Source organism: Pelodiscus sinensis, chromosome 22 (assembly GCF_052426305.1).
Source record: "Pelodiscus sinensis isolate ZL-2025 chromosome 22, ASM5242630v1, whole genome shotgun sequence".
Taxonomy (NCBI): Eukaryota; Metazoa; Chordata; order Testudines; family Trionychidae; genus Pelodiscus; species Pelodiscus sinensis.
The window spans coordinates 3,696,828-3,724,366 of NC_143073.1; the positions used below are offsets into that span (position 1 = coordinate 3,696,828).

The 27,539-nt window shown below is 44.5% G+C and overlaps 1 protein-coding gene across 2 annotated transcripts in view; it reads left to right on the plus strand.

Moving 5' to 3' along the window:
* Positions 1-24,122, plus strand: part of SYT11 (synaptotagmin 11) — a 37,663-nt gene extending 13,541 nt beyond the window's left edge. Inside the window, exons 2-4 of one of the 2 annotated variants that reach the window (XM_089772383.1) lie at positions 1,205-2,028; positions 14,858-14,981; positions 21,079-24,122. In XM_089772383.1, the coding sequence (XP_089628509.1) occupies positions 1,205-2,028; positions 14,858-14,981; positions 21,079-21,389 (1,259 nt within the window). In that variant the 3' untranslated portion in view covers positions 21,390-24,122. The remainder of the gene's footprint in view (positions 1-1,204; positions 2,029-14,857; positions 14,982-21,078) is intronic. The other variant, XM_075908316.2, reaches the window with a different exon arrangement.
* The last annotated feature ends 3,417 nt before the right edge of the window (positions 24,123-27,539 follow it).

The following is a 27,539-nucleotide window of genomic DNA, read 5'->3' on the forward strand; positions in this document are numbered from 1 at the left end:
CAGACAGATCTTCCATGCACAGTGGCTAAGGGCTCTGTCTCCATAGCCACAGGCCATGAGTTCGAGCCCCACCCTTGGGACGTAGGAGGGATAAGGAGGTCCCAGAACATAAAGTGGTTAGAGCCTACTCCAGTGGCTAAGATACACAACTTTGGATCTGCAGGTCAAGGGTTCAAGCCCCAACCTGGACCCCAGGCACCCTTGGTATGTGTGATAAATAACAGGGGCACAGAATGTAGGGAGGTGTGGGGGGCTAGCTCCTGCAGTAGATAAGGTACTTGCCTCTGGAATCATGGGTTCAAGCCCTGCGCTTGACCACCCTGGATAGGCACAAGAGTCAAATCATCACCTTAAAAGAAGTGATTCTTATCGCTTTATAATAAAGCATACTTGGTTGCTAGATGTTACAGAGCACTAAAGAAAACAAATTAAAAAAAAACACAGAGAAAATCTCTAGGAACCATGCTTAGATGGTAACGTGGGAGGGGAATCACACAGAGCAGTTCAAACCAAACCACAAAAAAAAAATACCCTGAACATGACTGGATTCCCTTTTCTTACTTCTCATTTTCTCTTTGGTCAATACACTCCCATGCCCTGAATTCCGTGGAGGCATGGTAGTCCTGCCTGGGTTTAAATCATTTCTCTCTCCCACACAAAGAAAGCAGGCAAGGAACCTACATCCAATTCACATTTCAACCCTCTATCTGATTGGTTCTCCCGATCCCTGGCCAACACCTTGCTAGCTACCTGAACTTAACCCCTTAGTCACCCGGTGCCGGTCAGCACTCCCCCTGTCCATTACAGCCTACACAACTGATTGACAAGCATAAGGCAATACGCATTTGAAAGATACTTAAAAAACAACTATTCGTTGTTTTTTCAGTTACCAACTAACACGGCTACCCCTCTGAGACATTGTGAAGATGTTATTAAGCAAAACTTAGGGCAAGGAGGTGGGTGGGGAACTGACTCCCACATGGAAGAGAATAATTTCAGGGAAATTATTTCAAGCTCCAAAGGAATTTCTGTCTCCAAGATCATTGAGTAATAAATAGACTATGGTCACTTGAAAGGTTCGTTGGTTGTAGCTGGAGTCGGAGGTATTTTCTGTAAATGAGAATAACATGCTTTTATAAGTGCTATAGGAACATACTTGTCCTAAGAGACTATCTCATCCCTAATTGTTTTGTCTTCTTTACAGATGTGTCTCCCGTGGTGGCAGGCCTTATTGGCGCCACGGTCCTTGTGGTGTCTGTCTCAGTAACAGTGTTTGTGTGGACGTGCTGCCACCAGCACGCAGAAAAAAAGCACAAAAACCCCCCTTACAAATTCATTCACATGCTGAAAGGCATCAGTATCTATCCGGAGACCTTGAGTAACAAGAAGAAAATTATCCGGATCCGCAGAGACAAGAACGGCACTGTTAAGGAGACTGGGAAAGGAAACCTTTTGATAGATGCTGCCGAAGCTGGGTTAGTGGGCTCTGAGAAGGCCCCAAATGGGATGAATGGAGCCCCCTGTATTGACCAGCTCCCAATAAAAGTGGATTACGGAGATGAACTAAGTCCAGATCAAAGCATCACTCCAGGTGGGAGCAAAATCTCCTCCCCATCTTCCCCAGAAGAAGATGTCCTGCTGGGAACACTGACTTTCTCAGTGGACTACAACTTCCCCAAGAAAGCATTGGTAGTGACCATTCAAGAGGCCCACGGGCTGCCAGTGATGGATGAGCACACTCAAGGCTCTGATCCCTACATCAAGATGACAATTCTTCCAGACAAAAGGCATCGAGTCAAGACTCGTGTGTTGCGCAAGACTCTGGACCCGGTCTTTGATGAGACCTTCACCTTCTATGGGATCCCCTACAGCCAGCTCCAGGATTTGGTGCTTCACTTCCTGGTGCTCAGTTTTGATCGCTTCTCTCGAGACGATGTGATTGGAGAAGTCATGGTGCCCCTGGCGGGAGTGGATCCGAGCACTGGAAAGGTCCAGCTAACCCGGGAGATCATCAAAAGGAACATACAAGTAAGTGACAATTAAGCTGATCCTCCATCAGGCTGAGGTGTTTTGGTTCAGGGGACTCAAAATGTCTAGGAACCCCAGGAATACAGCAAACACTTACACATGTGAGTAGTTCTTACTTGTTTGAGTCCTGCTGAAGTCATTCAGGGTGCGTCTACACGGCACCCTACACTCGAAATAAGATAAGCAATTTGCTCCGCGCCAATTGCGTATCTTATCTCAACTCTATTTCGAAATAGCGTCTTTTGAAATGTGGTGCATCTACACAGCACCAAATTTCGAAATAACACGCTATTTCGAGCCATCCCTTAACCCTTATGCAATGAGGTTTATCGGGATGACGAAATAGCACAATATTTTGAAATAATGAGCAGCTTGTGTAGATGCGGGGTAGCTATTTCGGGATATATCCCAAAATAGCCATGCAGTGTAGACGTAACCTGGGAGAAACTGAATCGAAGTCTTGCAGGATTGGATCCCAGGTTCCTTACATTTGGGGTCCTTCTCCAAAAGTCACTATGAAAATGGTTCCAGAGCCACACACTCACAGAAGCACTTGTCTCCTCTTATATTGACTGAGTGCCTGATAATCCAGTGTCTCATTTAAATCCCAGTGTTTCAAACAGGCAGGTGTCACTGCTGCAAAAGTGAGTCACAGTCTATCACGGACCAAACCAGTAAAGGCTGGGCCACAGCAGCTGAAAGGAAATTTTTACAGAGGTAGTTGCCTTGTGTAATTTGCTGCTGCGCAATTTTTTTTTCTTTTCTAATTATAGGTTAATGTTTTATTTTCTGTTTTTGTTTAGTACCTGTCATGCGCAATTAGACATAAAGCATACGTGGGCAAGGACATTTTAAAACAGATCTGTTTTCTTGTACATTGCTAAATCAAAATTAGTGCACTGCTGACTCTGTGTTATACATTTTATCTTTCGTTCACGGGAGCCCAAATGCACAAACGGAGTTAGGTGCGGTGACACTAAGCATCACAGTGCTCGACTTTCCAGCACCTGGAAAATCCCGGCAATTCACACCGGAGTTAGGGGCCTGAGTTCCTAGATGAGGAAGGAAGAGAGCAATTCACTCAGCTGAGGAAGTGGGTTTTTCCCACAAAAGCTCATGAGCTTATCTGTATATTTTTGTTAGTCTCTAAGACTGTGTCTACACTAGGAAACTTTCAAAATTAGTACATTCGACTTAATAACTCCTGATTTAACAAATTAGAACAAGTGTATCCACACTATGGGTAAGCCTCGAAATGAGTCCGAGGCAGGCTCCGTTAATGTGGATGTGCTACCTCCAACTTAGAGCCCCAAGAAGCACTGGGGAGTAGGTAGTTCAAATTATCTCTGGAGAGTCGTTATTTCAAAATAGCCGCACCCCCGCGACCGTTATTTCGGAATAACTATTTCTGAATTAGCCTGACTCCTGAGGAAAAGCAGGAGTCCAGATTTCTAATTCCGCGGCCCGTCACTGCGAAATTACAGGCTTGGTCGTGTGGACGCTCTGTTTATACATTCGACCGGGAAGGGGGGGGTTATTTCCAAATAAAGTCCGAGTGTAGACCAGGCCCAAGGTGCCACAAGAGCGCTCATTGCTTTGAAAAGCTAACCCGTCAGGCACGCAGACACCTGAGTTAGCCCGTGGGAGGTGCTGATGAGAAGGGTGTGCACTAAGCCCCATCCTGTCTCAGAGGGGGGCAGTCCGAGCCTGCCGATACACACCTCTCTCTGCAGGGGAGACTCTGCTGCCACCCCTCTCTTGGCAGAAGATGTTGGGGGGGAACTTCCCGGATGACTCTAACCACAAAATAAATATGCTTCAAGCACCCCCCCCCCCCGGTGAGGGGAACTCCCCTCCTCTGTGTGCTGCAGTGCCCTCGCTGTGGCGCTGTTCTCTTTCCCTTTGGTGCGATTTCTCTACCACCCCATTATCTGGGGGAGCAGCATGAAAACTACCCACTCAGTAGTGAGAGAGAGCCTTTGAGGGACTGGCCGAAGCTGTGACCTCACTCCAGGCGAGGGTCTTTTGTCCCCTCACAGCTGAGATCATGCTGAATTCATTTCAGCAGTGCCCCTCTCAGGGCCACGGATGGGGAATGAAGGGGCAAAAGGGGCCGCTCCCCCCGGGGCTCAGTGATTTAAAAGGGTCGGCGGCTTCCGGCTGCCAGTGCCTCTACTGCAGCAGCAGCTGGAGCCCTGGGCCATTTAAATTGCTGATATAACCCCAGGCGCTGTGGACCGGGCAGCATTGCTGGGGAAGGCTAGACCCTCAGCCCCATCTCTTCCACCTGAGGCCCCGCCCTTTCCAGGGGCCTGGAGCAACCCCCCCACACCCTGCCCAGGGCCCTGGCAGTTCTGTTGAATAGTCCTAAGTATGGCTGAGTAGGGATGGTTCCCACCCTGTACTTGGAGTTGAAAGACCAGCGTGGGTTTACTCCCCACAGGCTCGGCACACAAACGCAGGGGGCGGCTTAGTGGTGGTGGTGAGGAAACAGTCCTTGCTTTCCTCTTGTCCTGCCCACTGACAGAGTGGGGCAAAGGGGCAGTTGCCCAAGGGCCCGGTAATTCCCGGCCCCCTTTGAATTGCTGCCAGAGCGCAGCATTGCTGCTCCTTGCGGCTGGGGGGGAAGGGAGAGGAGGGGCGCATGCTGCAGTCCAGGCGGCACTGAGGGCTCGCTGTCTCAGGCCCTGTCCCTTCCTCCTGGGGCTACACCTTTTCCGGGGGGATGGGGTGCTTTCCCCCCAACCTTGCCCCAGGGCCTAGGGAGGCTGTCGGCCCCGCTGTCCACGGAACCACAAGTGCAGGGGACAGTTGTACTGCAGTGACCACAGAGGGTCAGCCACAGCAGGAAGATAGTGGCTAGCTGGGCCTGGTAAACCCCTCTGACCTCCCAGCCCCCTGCCTTGAATCCTCTGGCCTGAGCCAGCCCACCCTGAACCCTGCATCGGCCTCTGCCCTGAGCCTCCCCACACCCTGCCCTGGCTCTTGACCCCTGTGCCCTGAGTCCCGCCACCCCATCTCCCAGGCCCCTGCCCTGAGGCCCCCAACCCCTGTCTTAACTCCTGCACCCCCCACACTCCTAGCCCCCTGCTCCGAAGGACCTGAGCAATGCCCAGTAAATCTAGTGTCTTAAGACAGAAATTACCCATCTGAATGGAATTCAAAGGTACTGTTTCTGTACGTACCAGATTCATTTAAACGGGGAAATAATTGTTGATAAAAATATAAAGCACACATGATAATCACTGTGACTTCATCACACGACCGGCCACAAGACTTGTGGAAGAGAAGCACCTTTTGTGTGTAGCTCATTGGTAACCAGGGCACCCTTACAAACCCTGCTGGCACAGCAGTGCACAGAGAACTGAAGTGCTGTTTTTCAGACAGGAAATTCAGGATTCGAAAACCTAGCGCACTCTGGAGGGAGCGCACTGGAATGTCCAAACATTGACTTGAGAACATTCCTCTATTGTAGAAAAGCAAGTAGCCACAGTGGATTCTCCCAAGGGTTTCCCCTTCAATTCCCTGTGAGCAGCTTAGGGCAGATACGGCACTCAGATCCAGGATGGCGTTCATCTCTCCCAACTTGTCAGGCAGAGAAACTTTAAGGTTTTATATAGTTGGTTTGTATTTTCTTCTTGTGTCCCAGTGTCTATCCATATAATCTAAGTTAACATAACATAAGAACGGCCGTACTGGGTCAGAACAAAGGCCCATCTAGTCCAGTACCCTGTCTTCTAATAGTGGCCAGTGCCAGGTGGCCCAGTGGGAATTAACAAAACAGGGAATCATCAAGTGCTCCCTCCCCTGTCACCCATTCCCAGCCTCTGACAAACAGAGGCTAGGGACACCATCCCTGCCCATCCTGACTAATAGCCATTGATGGACCTAACCTCCACGAATCTATCTAACTCTTTTTTGAACCTTGTCCTGGCCTTCACCACATCCTCTGGCAAGGAGTTCCACAGGCCAACGGTGCACTGTGTGAAGAAAAACGTCCTTTTGTTTGTTTTAAATCTGCTACCTATTAATTTCATTTGGTGACCCCCTTAGTTCTTATGTTATGGGAACAAGTAAATAACTTTTCCTCCACACTAGTCATATGGAACCTGTTCAAAACCCTTAATAATTTTTGTTGCCCTTTTCTGAACCTTTTCCAATGCCAATATAACTTTTTTTAAATGAGGTGACCACATCTGTACACAGTATTCAAGATGTGGGTGTACCGTGGATTTATATAGAGCCAATAAGATGTTCTCTGACTTATTCTCTATCCCTTTTCTAATGATTCCTAACATTCTGTTTGCTTTTTTGACTGTTGCTGCATATTGAGTGGATGTTTTCAGAGAACTCTTCACAATGATTCCAAGAGAGAGATCTAATTTTTGAGTTTTTGGCTAGCTGTTCTTCAAACTCCTTTTTGGCTTTTCATATTATATTTTTACACTTAATTTGACAGAGTTTGTATTCCTTTCTATTTTCCTCACTAGGATTTAAATTCCACTTTTTAAATGATGCCTTTTTATCTCTCACTGCTTCTTGTACTTGGTTGTTAAGTCACGGTGGCAATTTTTTGGTTCTCTTACTATGTTTTTTAATTTGGGGTATACCTTTAAGTCGGGCCTCTACTATGGTGTCTTTGAAAAGTTTCCATGCAGCTTGCAGAGATTTTACTTTTGCCATTGTACCTTTTTTATTTCTGTTTAACTAATCTCATGTTTGTGTTGTTCCCCTTTCTGGAATTAAATGCCACAGTGTTGGGCTGCTGAGGTGTTTTTCCCACCACAGGGATGTTAAATTTTATTACTTTATGGTCACTATTTCCAAGCGGTCTAGTTATATTTACCCCTTGGACCAGATTCTGTGCTCCGCTTAGGACTAAATCAAGAGTTGCCTCTCCCCTTGTGGGTTCCAGAACCAGCTGCTCCAAGCAGCAGTTATTTAAAGTGTCAAGAAATTTCATCTCTGCATCCTATCCTGAGGTGATATGTACCCAGTCAATATGGGGATAGTTGAAATCCCCCACTATCATTGAGTTTTTTATGTTTATAGCCTCTCTAATCTCCCTTAGCATTTTATAGTCACTATCACTGTTCTGGTCATGAGGTTGATAATATATCCGTACTGCTATATTTTTATTATTAGAGCATGTAGTTACTACCCATAGAGATTCTATGGAACACTTTGCCTCATTTACGATTTTTACTTCATTTGATTCTACATTTTTTTTCACGTATAGGGCCACTCCCCCACCAGCATAACCTGATCTGTCCTTCCAATATATGTTGTACCATGGTATGACTGTGTCCCACTGATTGTCCTCATTCTACCAAATTTCCATGATGCCTACTATATCAATATCTTCCTTTAATACAAGGCATTCTAGTTCACCCATCTTATTATTTAGACTTCTAGCGTTTGCATATAAGCACTTTAAAAATGTCTCAGTATTTATCTGTCTGCCATTTCCTGATGTGTTAGACTCTTATTCATTTGATTGTTTCTCATCTGATCTGACCCATTGTTTATCATCTTCCATCCTCTCTTTACTAGAACATACTATATTAGACTATTATTAGACTGTCCCCTCAGAGGTGTCTCTGTCCGATCCATGTGCTCCTCCGCACCTGTCGGCTTTCCCCCAGCCCTTAGTTTAAAAATTGTTCTATGACCTTTTTAATGTTCAGTGCCAGCAGTCTGGTTCCATTTTGGTTTAGGTGGAGCCCATCCTTCCTGTATAGGCTCCCCCATCCCAAATGTTTCTCCAGTTCCTAATAACTCTAAACCCCTCCTCCCTACATCATGGTCTCATCCATGTATTCAGATTCTGAAGCTCTGCCTGCCTACCTGGCCCTGCGCATGGAACTGGAAGCATTTCAGAGAACGCTACCATAGAGGTCCTGGATTTCAATCTCTTTCCTAGCAGCCTAAATGTGGCCTCCAGAACCTCTCTCCTACACTTCCCTATGTCACTGGTACCTACATGTACCATGACCACTGTCTCCTCTCCAGCACTTCACATAAGGCTATCTAGATAAGTCTATATAAGAACTAGGAGTCATCAAATAAAATTAATAGGCAGCAGGTTTAAAACAATCAAAAAGAAGTTTTTCCTCACTCAGTGCACAGTCAACCTGTGGAACTCCTTGCCAGAGGATGTGATGAAGACCAGGACTTTAGCAGGATTCAAAAAATAGCTAGATAGATTCATAGAGTTTAGATCTATCAATGGCTATTCGCCAGGATGGGTAGGAATGGTGTCCCTAGCCTCTGTCCGGAAATGAGTGACAGGAGAGGGATCAGGTGATGATTCCCTGTTGTGTTCCCTCCCTCTGGGGCATCTGGAATTGACCACTGTGGGCAGACAGGATACTGGGCTAGATGGACTTTTGGTCTGACCCAGTATGGCCATTCTTATGTTCTTAGATGTCTCGAGAGATCCATAACCTTCACACCAGGCAGGCAAGGCATCATGTGGTTTTCCTGCTTATTGCTAACCCTGCTGTCTCTGTTTCTAATGATTGAATCCCCCATTACTAATAACTGCCTTTTCCTAATGACTGGAGTTTCTTCCCCTGGAGTGGTATCCTCAGTGTGAGAGGATATCACAGTACATCTGGAAGGAGGGTTCCAACTATGGGATGGTTTCCTTCTGCTCCAGCTGGATGTTCCCCTTCCCTGAGCCTTTCATCCTCCTTAACAGCACAGGGGATGTCTGACTGGAGGTGTTCTAAATGTTCCAGAAAGCCTCATCTACATACCTCTCTGCCTCCCTTAGCTCCTCCAATTCAGCCACTCTGGCCTCCAAAGCCCGTACGCAGTCTCTGAGGGCCAGGAGCTCCTTGCATTGAATGCACACATATGCCACCTGTCCATAGGGCAGGTAATCAAACTTGCTACAACGGGTGCAATAAACAAGATAGCCCCCACGCTGCTGCTGGGCTTCTGCCTGCATTCTCTCCTACAGCTAATTAGATTATTGATAGGGTTTTGATTTCAATCAGGCAGTTTTGGTTTTAGTTTAGCTTAAAAGTTTTAAAGAATGCCAGGTGTATCTAGCCCTCTTCCAACTCCCCCTCTAAACTCCCTGTTAGCTGCTCCTGTTCGCTAAGCTCCCTGGTCATTTACTTGCAGGCTTTATATAGCTCTGGCCTTCCTGATAGCCCTGCCTCCTCGTTAAAGCTTGACCAATTTTCTCCACTTGGTCACCAACCAGAGAGACCTGACAAAGCAGAAGGATCTCCTACTTTCACGATGAGGCCGTGTTCGCTGGCACCATGTCCGGAAGTGGGTACAAGAGGATTTGATGGCTGGATTCACCAGGGGGTTTTTCCATTGGTACTGCAGGGTAAAATGTCCCATCTGTCAGGGAAGCAGAACTCAAAACTCAAAAGTTCCTGTACATCAATAACTTTTGTTTCATTCTAAGACAGATATTGGCAAAAGTCAGCATCAGCTTCCCACTCACAAACTGTAAACCCATATTCACTGGTAGTGAAAAAGCTTAGGCTGAATGTATTGGCATATAAAGTAAAATCCATTTCTAACACTGTGGAAGTAGCATTAATTTAAAGCTTATTAGTTGCAGGGACACCACCAAACATGTCCTGCAGCATGGTTCCCTTAAGCCATGCTCTTTCACCCCTGAGGTTTGGAGGTAAAATTTTCAAGAGCACTCAGTGACTTAGAAACCTCAGGATCCTAAGTCTCATCGAAGGTCAGTAGCCTCAGCTCTAAAGTGACTGCTGAAAATGGTACTTAAATGCTTCTGAAAACTTTAGTCTGGATCAATAGCTCTGTAGAACAGGAGCTGTCCAGCATCCCGCTCTAGTTCAATCTACAGTAAAGTGAAGGTCAAGATGTAAAAAATGATTGTAGAGAAGTATGGTGTTGCTCCAGGAGTGAATGTGTAACATGGAACTCCGCATTGGAAGTTACTCCTTTCATGGCTATTAAACATTCCTACTTGAGGTTTATATTCTGCAGATTCTTCACATGAGTACTTGTATTACAGTAGCATCTGGAGCCTTCAGCTAAGAACAGGGCCCCATTGTGATAGGCCCTGCGAAAACACATAGTAAGAGACAGTCTCTACCCCAAGGAATTCATCTAAGTCAACAAGACAAAGGGAGTATTATCATCTTCCCCATTGTGCAGATGAGGGACTGATGCACATAAAGATAGAACACAGTGGCCAAGCCGTAACAAAAGCCTGTGGCTGAGCTGGGAATTAAACTCGCTTGAACGTGTAATTAATAAGCAACAATTATATTGCACTAGATATATTTATCTTAATTTTCTTCCCAGACATGTTTGCATTGTTTTGTATGGCAAAAAGGGTCACAATTGGACACATTTAAAACAACAACAACAATAAATAAGGCTGTTATAATCCAGCACCATTCTTGGACAGCATTCTCACTGGTCTTTGGGAAGTGGAAATTACATCTGAGAACCTAAAATCGCCTTCGCTTGGAGTTCAGAAATTCCTCCAACTGATTGCAAGGGACACGTTAGTTCTGAGCTGAAATATGGGAAAAGCAAGCTTTCAAATGATGGGATGTTGTAGGCTTCAGAAGGGGTCAGAATGTGGGGTAAATGGGAATTTGTAATGAAATAGATACTATTATTTCTTCATGTAATTGTTAAGCTTTTTTGTTTGTTAATTGTTAATGCTGATTTTGGAAAACATATGTGGTTAAAAGAGTAGCAAAATCCCCAAGGAAGACCGACTTTTCTAATTTAAATAGTTGACAAATTACTCAGAACTGTTGTACTAGTTTTCAGTCACATTTTACAATTATATTGCACTCTATCACAACTGTACCCACCACACTGCAGAAACAAACATCATCTGGGCTGTTATGACCCCGACCTGGAATCCTGACTCTGGAATAAAACTTGGCAGTGCTGTTGTATGTCTTGGACCCAGAATATTACAGAGATAAGATGGATTTGCTAATATCTTTTATTGGACTGACTTCCTGGTGAGAGAGACAAGCTTTTCTGTGTACAGAGCTCTTCATCAGGTCTGGGAAACACTGTAACAACCTCCGCCTTCAGCTGCCTGCTCTCCCTCCTCCAGTGACTGGAAGCGTGTATGACAGGCCAGGGCCCGCTTTGAGACTGTTATCTGGTGTGCTGAGACCCCACTGAGCTGTTTTCCCTGCCAGCTTGGACTCCCAGTACCTGCCCTGTTGAGCTAGATCCGCTAGGCTGCTGCTGCACATACACCGGGGCCAGGCCACGCCCCCAAAGCTGCAGCTCTTAACTGAAAACAGCCCAGCGAGACACCTGTCTCCAGCTCACAGCTACCCAGCCCCTCTGGGAGCTGAGCCCTAGATGCATCCGTCTCGTGCTGCATAGCGAGCTGTACAGTGCAAGCTTATGAAATTCTCCCTCTTTCTCACTGTAAAGGGAGACTGAGTCCTTGCCTCCTTAGGTAACAATTACTTACACCAGGTTTATTACTCAACAGCAGTGATTTTTATTACGTATAAAAGGTTGGATGTAAGTGGTCATGAGAGATAGAAGACAGGATAATGTCGGTTAATAAGCAAAATTAAACACAACATGCGAGCTAAGCTGAATGCACCAGAAAACTGGTTACACGTAATATCTCGCCCTCAAAGTTGTTCCAATAAGCGTCTTTCACAGGCTGGAAAGGCTCCCAGACTGGGCCCAATCCTTCCCCCAGAGGTGAGGTAGCCAGGGGAAAATTAACCACCTAGCTTACCTCACTCCCCCACCTTAAATAGGTTTTGCATTAGGGATGTGTAAAGGGTTATCAGTGACCCACTAAGCATCATCCGTATCGGGGGCTGCTCCAGCATGGCTGAGCCCACAGCACCATGGTCAGGGGTGCTCCAGCCCCCCAGCCCACAGCACAGTACAGCAAGCTGGTGCAGCCTGCTTCGAGCAGCCCCCGCCCACAGCTCAGTAGACTTGGCTTGGCCTGGGTGGAGCAAACCCCTTCCCAGTGTGCCACTGGCAGGAGGCTGCTCCAAGGTTAACTGGTTAAACTTGGGTATGTCTACACGGCACACGTATTTTGGAATAAGTGATTTTGGAAGATATATTCCGAAGGAGCTTATTTCAAAATAGAGCATCCACACTACAGGGAAGCCTCAAAATTAGTCTGAGGCAGGCTCCCCTAATGTGGAGGCGCTACCTCAATTTAGGGGAGAAATTACTTTGAATGGGGAGACGCTATTTCAAAATAGCAGCAGTGGAGAGTCCACACTACCGCTATTTTGAAATAACTGTTTCAGAACAGGCATTATTTCTCGTGGAATGTAGCTTACAGAAGTCAGAATAAGCTACCCGTCATTTCGATATTATTTCAAAATAACAAAATTGCTGTGGAGACACTCACATTGTTATTTCAGAATAATGCTAATTATACCGAAATAATGATGCAGTGTAGCTGCACCCCTAGTGTTTAACTGGTTAACATTTTAAATAATTAACATCCCTCTTTTGCATAAGCTGGGCATCCTTTGTGTTGTCTTAACTTCACCTCCACTCATGTGGAAAAATACAGCATCCAAGATGGATCCCAGTATCACGTGACAGGACCACATGTCTTCGTAGGAGCCAACATAGCCCCTCCTCCCAGGCGTACAGGGAAAAACAAGTTTATTCACAGATCACTGTCCTGAGTATTGGACCGTTAAGCTCCTTGAGTACTACCAATGGCCCTGACTTGGCTACATTAGTCACACAAGCTTATACTTCACATTTCTAACTTCACCTACAGAATTGAGCCATGCATGCAAATGCGATAATCATATTCAGTAGATTACAACCTGTCCAATGCTGCATCTGACGATGTGGTCTTTACACACGAAAGCTTATGCTCAAATAAACCTATTAGGGTATGTCTACACTAGCCCCCTAGTTCAAACTAGGGAGGCTAATGAGGGCGACCGAAATTGCAAATGAAGCGCGGGATTTAAATATCCCACGCTTCATTAGCATGTTCCCGGGTGGTTGCCATTTTGGAAATTGACTAGCCCGGAATAACTGCTTGTGTCTTCCTGCGGCAGTGAAACGGAAGTTCGAAGTAAAGCCCTAACTCAAATTAGCTGTTATTCCTCCTGGAATGAGGTTTAACAGCTAATTCGAGTTAGGGCTTTACTTCAAACTCCCATTTCACTGCCGCGTGTAGACGTGGGCAGTTATTCCGGGCTAGTCAATTTCCAAAATGGTGACCGCCCAGGAACATGCTAATGAAGCGCGGGATATTTAAATCCCGCACTTCATTTGCAATTTCGGTCACGCTCATTAGCCTCCCTAGATCGAACTCCCTAGTCCATTCACTTGGAATGGTCCCTTGAAATATGTGTTAACTATTTAAACTAAACATCTGTTCCACTATGTATTTACCTGTGACACACTGAGTACATGTCCCAGACCTGAAGAAGAGCTCTGTATAAGCTTGAAAGTGTGCCTCTCTCTCCAAGAGAAGTTGATCCAATAAAATAATATTATCTCGTCCACCTTGTGTCTCTGGTACAAAATTGACATATATAATGGTAGTTTTATCTCTTGTTGGAATTGCTGTATCCATGAAATTCCTGCAGGCACTGTTCCTGCTCCTCTCTTTTGACAGTATCTCCTAATGGGAAAGGCTGGCACAGAGGTAGCTGTAAACAGAGTTCACAGCCTCTCCATTCTAGCTGAACATCGGTATTTTCTAGCTAAGGAAAATGCTTTCTCAACATGAGCCTCGTAATCTCTCAAATGTAAAATAATGCACATTGGAAAAAATAATCCCAACTGTACATACAATATGATGGGGAATAATTTAGCTATAACTACTCAAGAGAGAGATCTTGGAGTCATTGTGAAGAGTTCTCTGAAAACATCCACTCAATGTGCAGCGACACTGAAAAAAGCAAACAGAATGTTAGGAATCATTAGAAAAGGGATAGAAAATAAGACAGAGAACATCTTCTTGCCTCTGTATAAAACCATGGTACGCCCACATCTTGAATATTGTGTACGGATGTGGTCGCCTCATCTCTAAAACGCTATATTGGCATTGGAAATGGTTCAGAAAAGGGCAACAAAATGATGAGGGGTTTGGAACAGATCCCATATGAAGAGAGATTAAAAAGACTGGGATTTTTCAGTTTAGAAAAGAGGAGACTAAGGGGGGAGGATGATATGGTACAGGTCTATAAAATCATGACTGGTGTGGAGAAAGTGAAGAAGGAAAAGTTATTTTCTTGTTCCCATAATATAAGAACTAGGGGTCACCAAATGAAGTTAATAGGTAGCAGGTTTAAAACAATAAAAGGAAGTTTTTCTTCACACAGCACAGGGTCAACCTGTGGAACTCCTTGCCAGAGGAGGTTGTGAAGACTAGGACTCTAACAAGGTTCAGAAAATAGCTAAACTCATGGAGGTTAGGTCCATCAATGGCTATTAGCCAGGATGGGCAGGAATGGTGTCCCTAGCCTCTGTTTGTCTGGAATTGGGTGACAGGGGAGGGATCACGTGAGGATTCCCAGTTGTATTCACTCCCTCTAGGGCATCTGGCATTGGCCACTGTCAGCAGACAGGACACTGGGCAAGATGGACCTTTGGCCTGACCCAGTAGGGCTGTTCTTATGTTCATAATGACAAGTATCAACATTACAAACCTTTCCGATCCTTTTTACTCTAGTCTGGTCAATGTTTTCTTTCCACAAACCAATTCACACCATTTTCCCACATAGGACCCCTCCCATTTAGCAATATGGGAAGGGTAATGTGGTTGTGACTCCTGGTCTCCCTTCATGCCCCCCAAGTCTTCTCAGTTGTTTCTACTTCTTTTCCACAGAAATGCATCAGCAGAGGCGAGCTGCAAGTCTCGCTGTCGTACCAGCCCGTTGCGCAGAGAATGACGGTGGTGGTGCTGAAAGCCAGACACTTGCCGAAAATGGACATCACTGGTCTCTCAGGTAGAAGCTATTTTCTCCAGCCTAGTCCTAGTTTATTGCACTGCACCGGATGCAGCATCTTCTTCCCTGTAAGCCCACAGGGAATGCTGTGAAATGGATTGTTAGTTACACTGTGCTCTCTGATCAGTTGTTTACTGATTAACTTGTCAGCTAGCTCTGAAGTGTTGGCTTTTCCATTGAATGTCTTCAAGTCAGCGCAACACTCAAAATGGGACACACACAGGCATCACAGAGAGCAACATTTAGCATGGCGAGCTGTTGTAGCCCACACACCTGCTGGGTGCGGTGCATTGTCCCAAGCAGTGCCGCTGAGACCGCTTCCAGAGAGCGAGAACGAGTTTGCTCTACAGCCTCAGGTGAACGCCAGCTGGCTTTTAGTTCAAGTGGTAGAAGTTGATGCACTAAGCTCCGGAGGTTCCATGATTGGGTCTGCCTGTCTGGTGTGACACTCTGTGGCTACTTGTACGCTGCAGGTTTCTTGCGCAAGAACAGCCGTTCTTGTGCAAAAACTTGCAGAGCGTCTACACTGCACACGCGTTCTTGCGCAACTAAATGTATAGTAAAGTGTCGGAACAGAGGGCTTCTTGTGCAAGAGTTATTCCTCTCCCCATGAGGAATAAGCCCTCTTGTGCAAGAGCTCTTGGGCAAGACGGCAGTGTAGATGGGCAACAGAGGTTTCTTGCGCAAGAAACCCCTATGGCTAAAATGGCCATCAGAGTTTTCTCACGCAAGAGAGCGTCCACACTGCCATGGACCGCCTTGCGTAAAATGTGTCACATTTCTGCTTGCAGATGAACGAAAACACAAGACAAAAACTGTAGGAGGGGAGGGAAAGGGGAACATCTCTTTAAAAACATTTGGGAGTTAGGAACAAAGTAACCCTCACAGTGGTACAGGCTCGGTACTAGATGGAGGTGCAGAAAAGGCAGAAGTTTTCATTAAGTATTTCTGTTTGGTATTTGGAAGGAAGCAGGGTGACGTTTTCAGAGTGTGTGAGGATTATCTTTCCCTTCCCCCCCCCCCCAATCCAAGGAAGATCAGAGACAGCTTCTACTTAGGGAGAAACAAGTTGGCAGCAGTGTTCCCTGTAAGCTTTGCACTTGGGCGGCCACCCAGGAGATCCAGGTGCCCCCCAGCTGATTAGCAGAGTGCCCACAACCAGCCATGTGTTTCTACTGGGGGTGCACATCTGCACATGCCTCAGTGCACAGAACAACATTTATTCTGCCCATAGATGGAAAAAATTAGAGGGAACATCAATTGGCAGGCCTAGATAATTTGCACCCAGGGTCCTCAAAGAGTTGAGTGAAGAGATCTCAGGCCTGTTAGTGGTAGTTGGTAATAAATCTTGAAATAGTGAAGAATCTAGAAGCCTAGGAGAATTCTAAAATTATGTCAGTACTAAAAGAGGGCAAGTGGGATGACCTTAGGTACTTAGAGGCCAGTTAATCTGGTATCAATCCCAGGCAAAATTATGGAAAAGATCATACCGGATTCAGTTATTAAAGAATTAAAGCCTGAGAACTGAATTAATGCAGACAACATGGTTTTATGGAAAATAGATCTTTTCAAGCAAACATTCTGTTCTTTGATGTGTTTAGCAGAGGCAAGTCACTGTAGATATAATAGATTTAGACTTTTCTAAGTGTGCTGATTTACTTGGAGCCTAGAGCTGTGACTCACCTTGCCCTGGTGTACACTAGAGAGTTATTTTGAAATAACTCCCCTTATTTCAAAACAAGGGGATCGTCCACACTACCAAGCCTGTTATTTCGAAATAACAGGGCTGGTTCTTTTGAAATAACTCCTGTTTTCCATGAGGAAAAACGCTTATTTCAAAATAGTTATTTTGAAACAGCAGGAGTGTGGACGCTCCACTGCTGCTATTTCAAAATCACGACTCCCCAGAGCATTCAGAGTATCATTGAATCATAGAATACTAGGACTGGAAGGGACCTCAAGAGGTCATGGAGTCCAGTCTCCTGCCCTCACGGCAGGACCCAGTACTGTCTAGATCATCCCGAGAGACATTTATCTAACCTACTCTTAAATATCTCCAGAGATGGAGATTCCACAACCTCCCTAGGCAATTTATTCCACTGACAGGCAGGAAGTTTTTCCTAATGTCCAACCTTAACCTCCCTTGCTGCAGTTCAAGCTCATTGCTTCTTGTTCTATCCTGAGAGGCCAGGAAGAACAAGTTTTCTCCCTCCTCTTTGTGACACCGTTTTAGATACCTTTTAGGAGTAATTGCTCCTCAGTGCTTCCTGGGGCTCTAAGTTGAGGTAGTGGGTCCACATTAAGGGAGTCAGCCTCGGACTCATTTCGAGGTTTCCCTGGAGTGTGGACACGCTATTTTGACATTATTATTTCGAAATAAGTTATTCCAAAATAGTTTCTCAGTGTAGACATGCGCCTTGTTTCTCCGCGCCTCCAGCAGAAGGGAATGCTGCTTGTTGAGTGTCAGCATCCTAACAACACCAGCCTGTTATGCCTCAGAGCACTGCCAACTCTTCCTTTGCCTTGCAGCTTAACACTGTGTCCACCTCAGTCCCAAGTCCCTTGGAAGCATTCCTTTGTGATATCCAGCCCCTGACCTAGCTACTCACAGAACAGCAGCTCTGCTGTACCCAAAGGGACAGATCAGACCAGCTTGTAAGAGGCCCAGGGGAGCGGACAGCCTCACCGGGCCCCTGAGCAAGGTGTGTGGGAGTGGGGCAGGCTCCGTGCTCCCGGAAGGGGCAGGGCTGGGGCAGCCAGCCTTCAGCCCCGCCTGGACTATGGCACATCCCCCTCCAGCCCATAGAGCCCTGGGCCCTTTGGAATTGCTGGGCCCGGGCAATTGCCCTATTGGTGGGCCTGAAGATTCCACTGATGAGCAGCACTTTGCTTAACATCACAGCACTTAGGCCTAGTGAAAACCAATGGTTACCTATAAAGCATGGCCATAAAAGACTCTGAGAGACTAAACTTAGCTTCCATGTTAACCTCCTCTCTAAATACGCTTCTCTCACGTGGCCTCTCTGCAGCATTTTAAACCTACATTGTCTGCAATCCCATTTTTATGAGTGTAAGTTAGCTGTCTGTTGACTTCCTAAGTGAAAGATGAAGGGAGGTCGTCTTTGCTTTCTAGTTCTACTCCCAGTTTTCACTGTCTTAGCCAAAAATAGCCACACATGGCTTGGTTTCCTGGGGTGTTCCTTTTGGGTTAACATCTCTCCATTGTGGTAGCTTACAATGTAGAGTTTACAGCCTGAGAGAGAGAAATACATTTCTTACCTCCTGTTTGGAAGAAAACATGGTTTTCGCCTTTGCTGGTGCCTTATACCTCGATACAAATTTTTTAAAATTATATTTTTTCAGTATACATGCATGATGCTGTCTACAGTACCTGTCCATTCAGTATTATTGTAGAGATGTGTTGCCCAGGGTATTGGAGACACAAGGTTGGTAAGATCCTCTTTCATTGGCCCAATTCTTAGTAATCTCACTGCACCCTCGTTGTCCATATAGTGCATGTTCATAAGTTTCAGAACCATGTTAATTTTGGAGCGACACTGGCTTCCATTTGAGACCTCCCATTACATTCTTTGGAGAACTAGAATGTAAACAGCAGCCTCATGAGATTTCTATAACCGCTTCCCAGTTGACATTCGGAGGTCAATGGATCACAGAAACTATTACATGACGTTCTGATAAAAAAAGAAATGTACAGCATCAAAGCAAATGGAAAGGGCTTAGCAGATGGCCTACAACTCTCAAAAAGTAGCTGTCCATGAGGGATCGGCCAAATGAGGCATTTGCAGCACTTCTAAGCTCAACATGAACCGTTGTTTTAAATGTTGAGATACAAATTACTGTTGATAAAAATCTGTGGAGACCAAAGACCTGTGTCAATGTGAACATGGTAGTCAGAACAATCGGGATTGCTTAATAAAGTTAGACCCAGTCAAACTCAAAGTGTTGTGATACAGCCGAATGCAACGTCAGCTAAGGAGAAAAATGCAGGCCGTGCCTACAGACTGAGGCAATTGGATCCTGAAAGCAGCGACTTTGTATGTGGCTTAGTTTAGAGAGACCTCCCCCCCCCCCCACACACACACAGAAGACTATTGCAGCTAGTTCTGGAGTCCACATTTTCGAGAGAATGTTGAAGAATTGGAGAGTGTGCAGAGAAGAGCAACAAGAATGATCGGAGGAACAGACAGTTTGTCCTACTGCAAGAGACTTGTAAGGCTCAATGTATTTAATCAAAAGAAGCTCAAGGTGTTACTTGATTACAGTATATAGGTCCCTTCACAGGGGAAAAAAAAACCACATGGTAGTAAAGGGCTTCTTTAGCTAGTGGAGAAAGGCATACAAGAACTTCTGCCTAAAAGTTAAAGCCAGCTAAATATTTAAATTAGAAATAAGGTACAAATGTATAGTGACAATAAATTAACCATTAGAAAAAAAACCAAGAGAAATGCAAATCTCCTGAGGTCTTCAAATCAAGGCTGAATGCCTTCCTGAAAGATATACTTTAGACAGACAAATTATTGGGCTTAATACAGGAGTAACAGGGCTACTCAATATGCGGCCCGTGGGCTGCATGTGACCCACAGCCTGGTTTTTTGCAGCCTGCGGTACGGTTTGGGTTTACACAGGGCTCAACACACAGCCCGCAGGTGGGATCCTTTGAACGTGGCTTCCACTGGGAACACGCTCCGTAATGGCGAGTCAGTATATTGGTCTTCTGTTGACATGCGTTTTAGTAGTTACATTCCTGGCTTGTCATTGCTCATTAAAAGTGCTGTCGTATGGGTGGAAATCAGGTAAATATTGCATTTTATTAATATCAACAAAACTGACTTAAATGGGGCCTGCGTGTTGTGTAGTGTTGCCTTAATCTTTGTATTCATGCCCATCAGTGTGAAAGAAGCTATTTGCGTATATTTTTGCATGCACATGCAACCACACTTAAGTTGCGGCCCTCGGCATGTGCTGTGAGTATCATTTTTGCCCCCCAGAGCTTCCAAAGTTGAGTAGCCCTGCTCTATAATCATATTATTGAAGGGATCCGCATATATGATTTAATGCTCCTTTCTGGGGTGCATTAGGAGGAGCATTGCCAACAGATCTAGGGAAGTGATTATTCCCCTTTATGCAGCACTAGTGACGCCACATCTGAAGTATTGCGTCCAAGTCTGGGCCCTCCATTACAGAAAGGATGTGGATACATTGGAGAGAGTCCAGCAGAGGGCAACAAAAATGATGAAGGGGCTAGAGCACATGACTTAGAGGAGAGGCTGAGGGATTAGGTCATATTTATCTATAGACTAGGAGAGTGAGGGGGGATTTGATAGCAACCTTTAACTACCTGAAGGGAGGTTCCAAAGAGGATGGAGAGAGACTGTTCTCAGTGGGGGCAGATGGCAGAACAAAGAGCAATGGTCTCAAATTGCAGTGGGGGAGGTCTAGGTTGGATATTAGGAAAAACTCTTTCCCTAGGAGGGTTGGGAAGCACTGGGATGGGTTCCTTAAGGAGGGGTGGAATCTCCATCCCTAGAGGTTTTTAAGTCCTGGCTTGACAAAGCCCTGGCTGGGATGATTGAGTTGGGTTGGTCCTGCTTTGGGCAGAGGACTGGACTCGATGACTCCTGAGGTCTCTTCCAACCCTAGGATTCTGCCATTAAAAATCTATGAATCTAAACATTCAAATCTTCCTTATCCGGCTAACTAAGGAATGAAAGAGCTTCTACTTCAGTTCTGTAATTCGCCAGTAAGACAAGGAATTAAACATTTTTTCCTCTCAAAATAATTTAAAAAAAGGTTTTGGTGGGGGGCGGGGGCGGGAGATAAAAATAAATCTGTTTTTTGCTCCTCTTATAGATCTCTTTAAACAAAGTTTTTCATTTAGGGAATTATTCGCTTTGGTTCTTCACCTGTAAGGGAATCAGGGATTTAAACAAACTCTCTCACATATTTATAGTAGGATGAACTTTTATTTCTGTTCAGATTCTCTGATTTCCATGGTCCTGACTGGACCTCATAGACACAATATTCCAAGAAGTATTATTAGCCTGTGTTATTGGTTTGCTTTTTTCTTTTTTTCTGGCAGATCCCTACGTTAAGGTGAATGTTTATTATGGCAGAAAACGCATAGCAAAAAAGAAGACCCATGTGAAGAAGTGCACTTTGAATCCCATCTTCAATGAATCCTTCATTTATGATATCCCTGTGGATCTCCTTCCTGACATCAGCATTGAATTTCTAGTCATCGACTTCGACCGCACCACCAAGAACGAGGTGGTAGGTCGCCTGATTTTGGGAGCGCACAGCGTCACCACAAGCGGGGTGGAACACTGGCGAGAGGTGTGTGAGAACCCCAGAAAGCAGATTGCCAAATGGCACAGCCTGAGCGAATACTAGCCAAGGCTGCAGCAGCCATGGCTGGCTCACAGAACTGACTTAAACCTTGTTTTAGTCGTAGAACTAAACTTTCGTAAGATGCAGCTGATTGGTTCTCAAGTGATGTGGTTTTGCAGGGCACTAAAATTCTAAAAAGCATTAAATTTAAAAATACCACAAATATATGTAAGTGTAATCACGCTATTGCATGCCTAATACAAACTAAAATTAGTGTAACTTACCAATATCAAGTTGCAGATTTTAATATTATCTGTTACTATGGAAGTTGTGTTTGTGCCGAACTGTCTTTGCTGGTATTCACCACAACTGCCCTCTCTTTATTAGGCTTTTCCCAAAGTTTTTGAATTCTGCTGTTGAACCTCTAGTTTCTTGTTAGTTCATCTGCCCGTTGATCCTTGCTGTTCTGTCCTTTGATTTGGAAGCATTAACTGCATTTCCATATATGAAGGTTTTAGAATTCTGCAATAGCGCTAAGAGGTACATGGAAGAATGACTCTCTCCTTTTAAGAAAAATGCCTTGTAACCTGGAATTGGAATATTTCCCTTTGTGATGTATTTGCTTTAGAACTATAAAGTAATACTTAAAGGTATAAATACCTAAAATTGAAATACCTGATCACTTTGCTTTTGCCATATGGAACTTGGTTCAGGATAAATATTTGATCTATCCTAAATGCCCACAGAGCACAAACTATTTTATTCAACTCTATATATGTATAAAGGGTCCGGACAGAACATTATCAACTAAATGTGTATGTTTCAGTTTAGGGAAACTGAGGCTAATTCTGCTAAAGGATTTTTTAATTCTACCTGAACATTATCTTCTTCCAGTCTGACAGTGAAATATCAGAAATTAGACAGGAAATGTTATGCCAGAGAAAGGCTTTTTAATCCAAGAATGAATTATATAGCCTCCTCCACATTTAACATGAGCTTCTATTAAATCTACTTTTTAAAAATTTGTTTCTATAATTGCCAGTATTCAAAGCATTAGACTTAATTTACATTGTGAAAAATAAAAAACTCTCTTCTCAAAACATAAATTAAGCTCTCAAGTGACAGTACAAAGCATTCTGAACTAGCCTTATATTTTTAGCTTCCAATAATTAGAATTTGCTTACTGTCACCTTTGGAATTATGAAAACATGAGTGGATAACTGTGACTTGTAGCACTTCATAGGACATTTGCCAGATTAGTCAACAACTTCTCTGTTCAGAAACACATGGTCCCCAAGTTCTGTAAAGGTAAACAACCAGTCAATGCAGCTGCACTAGATCGCTCTGTAAAAACACTGGTCTAAACTTTGTTACGAGATGATAATATCTTGGCAAAGTAACCTGATTTGGTTCCTAGAACAAGTTAATATTTATTTTAAATATCATTGGCAAGCGGATTATAAACAATTATAACAAGAGACCTAATAACTCCTCTGCGGGATTTGAGTTTATAATTTTTAAACACTACACATGAAAAACAAAGAAGAATTGAGCGGGCAGAAAGGCACACAGAAGACTGCAAATTTTCAGTATTCATTTCGTTGCTTCCATGCAGCCACTGTTCTGTGCCCTGTGGAATGTAAATAATGTATTATAAGTAAATTTTTTAAATCATTTAACTGTTTACAGTACTTGAGACCACTGGATTTTAGAGCCCTGATGGAAAAAAAAAACAAAAAACGAAACACGCTCCTCACAATGTTCTTACTATTGAAAGTAGAATAACTGAGCACGTCTTAGTCTCCAGTTTCCTCTGCAGCCATTGGCAAACAATCCACATTTTACCACCCATTAGTATCTCAGCAGCAATTTCTGACAAGCTCTCTTTGGGAAGCTGAATCTTTCCCCTGACAGCTTTTGTTGCTTGTAAGGATCTCCATCAAGAAAATGTTTCAGTTGATCTGGGTTAATGAATACAGGACTAATAGTTACATTGAGATTGAAGCCTCTCAATATTTCTAAGTCTTGCAGTGGAGTAAATACAGTGTGGGCTTCCCCCATACGATTTATCAGGACACCTTAATCTTGAACATAAGGCTGCTTGCTTGAGGTTACTGTCGATTTTGACCTTTGTCCTAATTCCTTTCTCTCTCTTACTCTGTTATTGGCGCTTAGCCATGAGCAGAACAGATTTTCCTCTGGAAGCTGGTGCAGTTATATTTGAATCCTGGTTTTTGCACTGAGCAATCTGATTGTTAAAGGTGTGGATGTGTCATCATTCCTTCCATATTCTTCCCGCACTAGAAAAATAATGATTGAGTTCGGTTCCCTTTGTCTTCATGAAAAGTATGCTTAAGCCTAGATCATCTTCTTATTCCGATTCCTTTAATTGAAAAAGGAAAGACTAACATCTTGTCAAGGAAAAGTGCTCAGGGTAAATAAACTTAGGCTTACTGGGCAGATGTGAATAACTCCATTACTCCCCAGGAATAATGGGAAACTGAAGATTTGCAGATAATTTTTTTTTTTTTGGTGTAAAATTGACAGTTACTGACAGCTGCCTCATGGTGGAATCTCCCAGATGTGTTTTTTCTTTACCTAGTGTCTTCTGTTGTAAAATTAACTTGGACAGTTACAAATTTGTGGTAAAAAAAAAATAAAAAGCAAAAAAACTAACTTGAAATGTGTGAAACTGCATAATACTGTATGCTAATCTACAATATGTAATGCTATCTTGTATGTTGAATTTGTTAACGCACATTGAGTGTGCAAATAAAGACTGATTCACTTTAAATAGCTACTGACTGTGGACTGTTTATAGCAATAAAAAGGATACACACAGTTATTTACAAATAACACAACAGCACCTACTTTTAAAAATTTCTAAAAGCTGTGTTCCTGACATAAGCTGTTAGGTTTCAGAGAAAACAGCAGCTCATGACATAAAAATGCTGAATGAAATAAAAATGAAGAAACCAAGCTAATGAAATCTACTTGTCCCTTCACCGTATGAGACTGTATTAGAACCACTATGACAGCTCTGTGTTTAGACAAGATCAGCTCATGGATTAACAAATATGGGCTGATGTGTAACCCAAACAAGACAGAAATTACGCTAGTAAGTGGAGAAAAACCACTGATAAGAGTTGGCAGTCCTGATACATGCTCCTTTTGTTGATGGCGCACAGCTGGTATTAACCAGTTCAGTCTGTCCTTTAGGCATGTTCCTGGATTCCTAGCTGCCACTGAGTTCTTGTCTGTGCTTCGAGATAAGGTCAAATTTATTAAGGTCGATTTTTAGCACCTGATTTTGTAACGTCAAAGGTGCACGTCCCCACTGCATACAAGACAGTGTGTCCACAGTTGGGTGGCTACCATCAACTGACAGCGATGCATTGTGGGTAGCTCTCCCACAGCTCCTAATGCCACTTTGCATTCTGGGTCAGGGCCCATTGGGACCAGTGGATGGTTCTGGGTACATGACCTCATTGTCCCATAATGCACTCATCCCCTCCTCCTCCTCCCTCCCCCCCTGAAAGCAATGGCAAACACTCTTTTCACGCCCCTTTTTGCCTGCTTATCTGTGCAGATGCCATAGCAGGGCTAGTTTGGACCCCGTTTAGCAGCCAAGTGATGTGGGAAGCATTGCAAACACCTTGTGCATTATGCTGTGGTATGTCCAGAGCCTAGCCACAGGCGCCGGAGTGAGGAAGAATGTGAGGAGGCCTCAGACAGACACACGTATGATACACTTGAGTGGAGCAATGGGCGGATGCTGACGGCAGTTGATCCTCTTGAGAAAGCGGAACGCCGGTTCTGGTGCCATGAGACAAGCTCAGACTGGTGGGATCACACAGCGATGCAGCTGTGGGACAATTAGCGGTGTCTGCAAAACTTTCCCATGCTTAGGGCCACTTTCATGGAAGTTTGCAAAGTGCCTTCCCCCGCCCTGAAGCACAGAAATAACAGAAAGAGACCTGCTCTGGCAGTTGAGAAGTGAGCAGCAGTAGCTCTGTGGAAGCCTGCAAGGCCAGACAGCTACCAATCAGTTGGGAATTAATTCGGTGTGGGGAAATCTAGTGGGGGCTGCTGTGATCCAAGCAGCCAAGGCAAAAAATAACCTTCTGTAGTGATTGAGAAACATGCAGGACATAGCAGAGGGCTTTGCTGCGATGGGGTTCCAAACTATGGTAGATGGAACGCATGTCCTTATCTTGGCACCCGGCCACCTTGCATAAACCACAAGGGGTACTTCTCAACGGCTCTGCAGGCGCTGATGGATCACAAGGGCCATTTCACCGACATTGGTGTGGGACGGTCGGGAAAGGTGCATGATGTGCGCATCTTTAGGAACTCTGGTCTCTTCAGAAAGCTGCAAGCTGGAACTTGCTTCCCAGACTGGACAATTACCATGAGAGGCATTGAAATGCCAATAGTGATCCTTGGACACCCAGCCTACCCCTTGCTTCTGTGGCTCATGAAGCTGTACACAAGCAACCTGCACATTTCAAAGAGGCAGCCCCACACAGCTGAGCCCGGGCTCAGCTGTGCGGTGCTGCCCCTTTGAAGTAATCCCCTTCCCCTCCCTTTGTTGCTTCTATCTGATAGAAGCAGCAGGGGGGGGGGGGAGAGCGAATCAACTAGTTGACTAGTCGACTATCCGATAAACAAAAGCTTATCGGAGAGTCGACTAGTCCTTAACATCCTTAGTTCACACTTTCCTAGGCCTTTTCTTGTGCACCGAGAAAGCAGCAGAGTTGAAAGTTGTGGCCAGACTGGTCACTGTGGGGTACTATTGGACACCTTCCGGAGGCCAGGAACAAATGCAAGGTCAAATTGACCATTACTCCTTGTGAAAAGCAGGAGTACTGAAATCTACTTTAACAGCCCTTAAAGTCAGTTTAGAAAATCGACAATGCAGCTAAGTTTGACCTCAACTCCTAGCATAGACCAGGCCTAAGCTCTCACATACCTGCATCTAAAGACTGGCCACTTTGAACCAGAAGAGGTCAGCGTGTAGCAGTATCCACATGACCAGTTTGTGCACCGTATGCTAGTGCATTTTAGGTTTCTGTCCCGGTTTTTCATGCACTAACTGTTCATCTAGATGAGCCCTGAAACTAACAATCTACCATTTCTGATTGGCTAGGAGACATTGGTCAGTCTTGAAGGACAGTGATCTGGCCACAATTATACACTCCCTCATCAGCTCGTATCTGAATTACAGTAATACAATATACCTGGGCATGAAGCCATCAGCCCTCAGGAAATGCCAAATACAACAGAACACTTTACTGTGTCTCCTCGGCAACACAGCTACTGGGAGCACATTAAATCTGTCCTCTCCTTGTTTCATGGGCTTCCCACAGAATATCAATTTAAGCTCATGGTCTAAACCACATCTTCAAGGCACTCAATGGCCAGAATATATAAAAGATTGCCTAAAGCTCCAGGATAAACACTGTGGTCAACAGTTCAGCTCCTCCAGCACAATGCAATTTTCTACCATTTGGGGACAGCTTGTCTATGTAGGCAACAGCTTTCCCAAGGGACTGTCACTGGAACCAAGAAAAAAAATGGTCTGTTTCTCCTGCCATTATCACCTGCATTTCCACATCAAAAGCTATGTCTGGGACACATCCAGCCCACTTAATTAGCCTCATTAACACTTGACAGGTACTTCTGCTGTTATACATATATCTTGGTTTCTGTTATTTCCACTCCAATTCATCTGAGGAAGTGGGTTGTGCCCACGAAAGCTCATGAATCTATATATTTTGATTAGTCTCTAAGGTGCCACAGGTCCATTTGTTTTTAAAGTTACAGACTGACACATCTACCCCGCTGAGATTTTTTTACAGGAAGTAAGGACTATCACAAACCTGGCTACTGCCCACTTTAAGTGCCAAGTGCTCTTCTTTGATCATGACTTTGATAATATAAACACAGAGAAGCTGGTATATTTATAAAAAAAAAATACCAGAATACCACATTACATTACATACAAAATCTTCACTATGAGAAGATAATAAAGTATGGCCCAAATGTGACAAATGTTACTCATGTCTCTTAATGCCCTCTGAAAGTTGCTCAGATACTATATACTCACAGCTGGCAACAGGGGTCTTCTATAGTTATCAAAGCAACTACATTGCGCACTAGTTATGCTGTTCTTTGCATGTTGGTTCTGAGGGTCAGCACCAACTGCCTGTC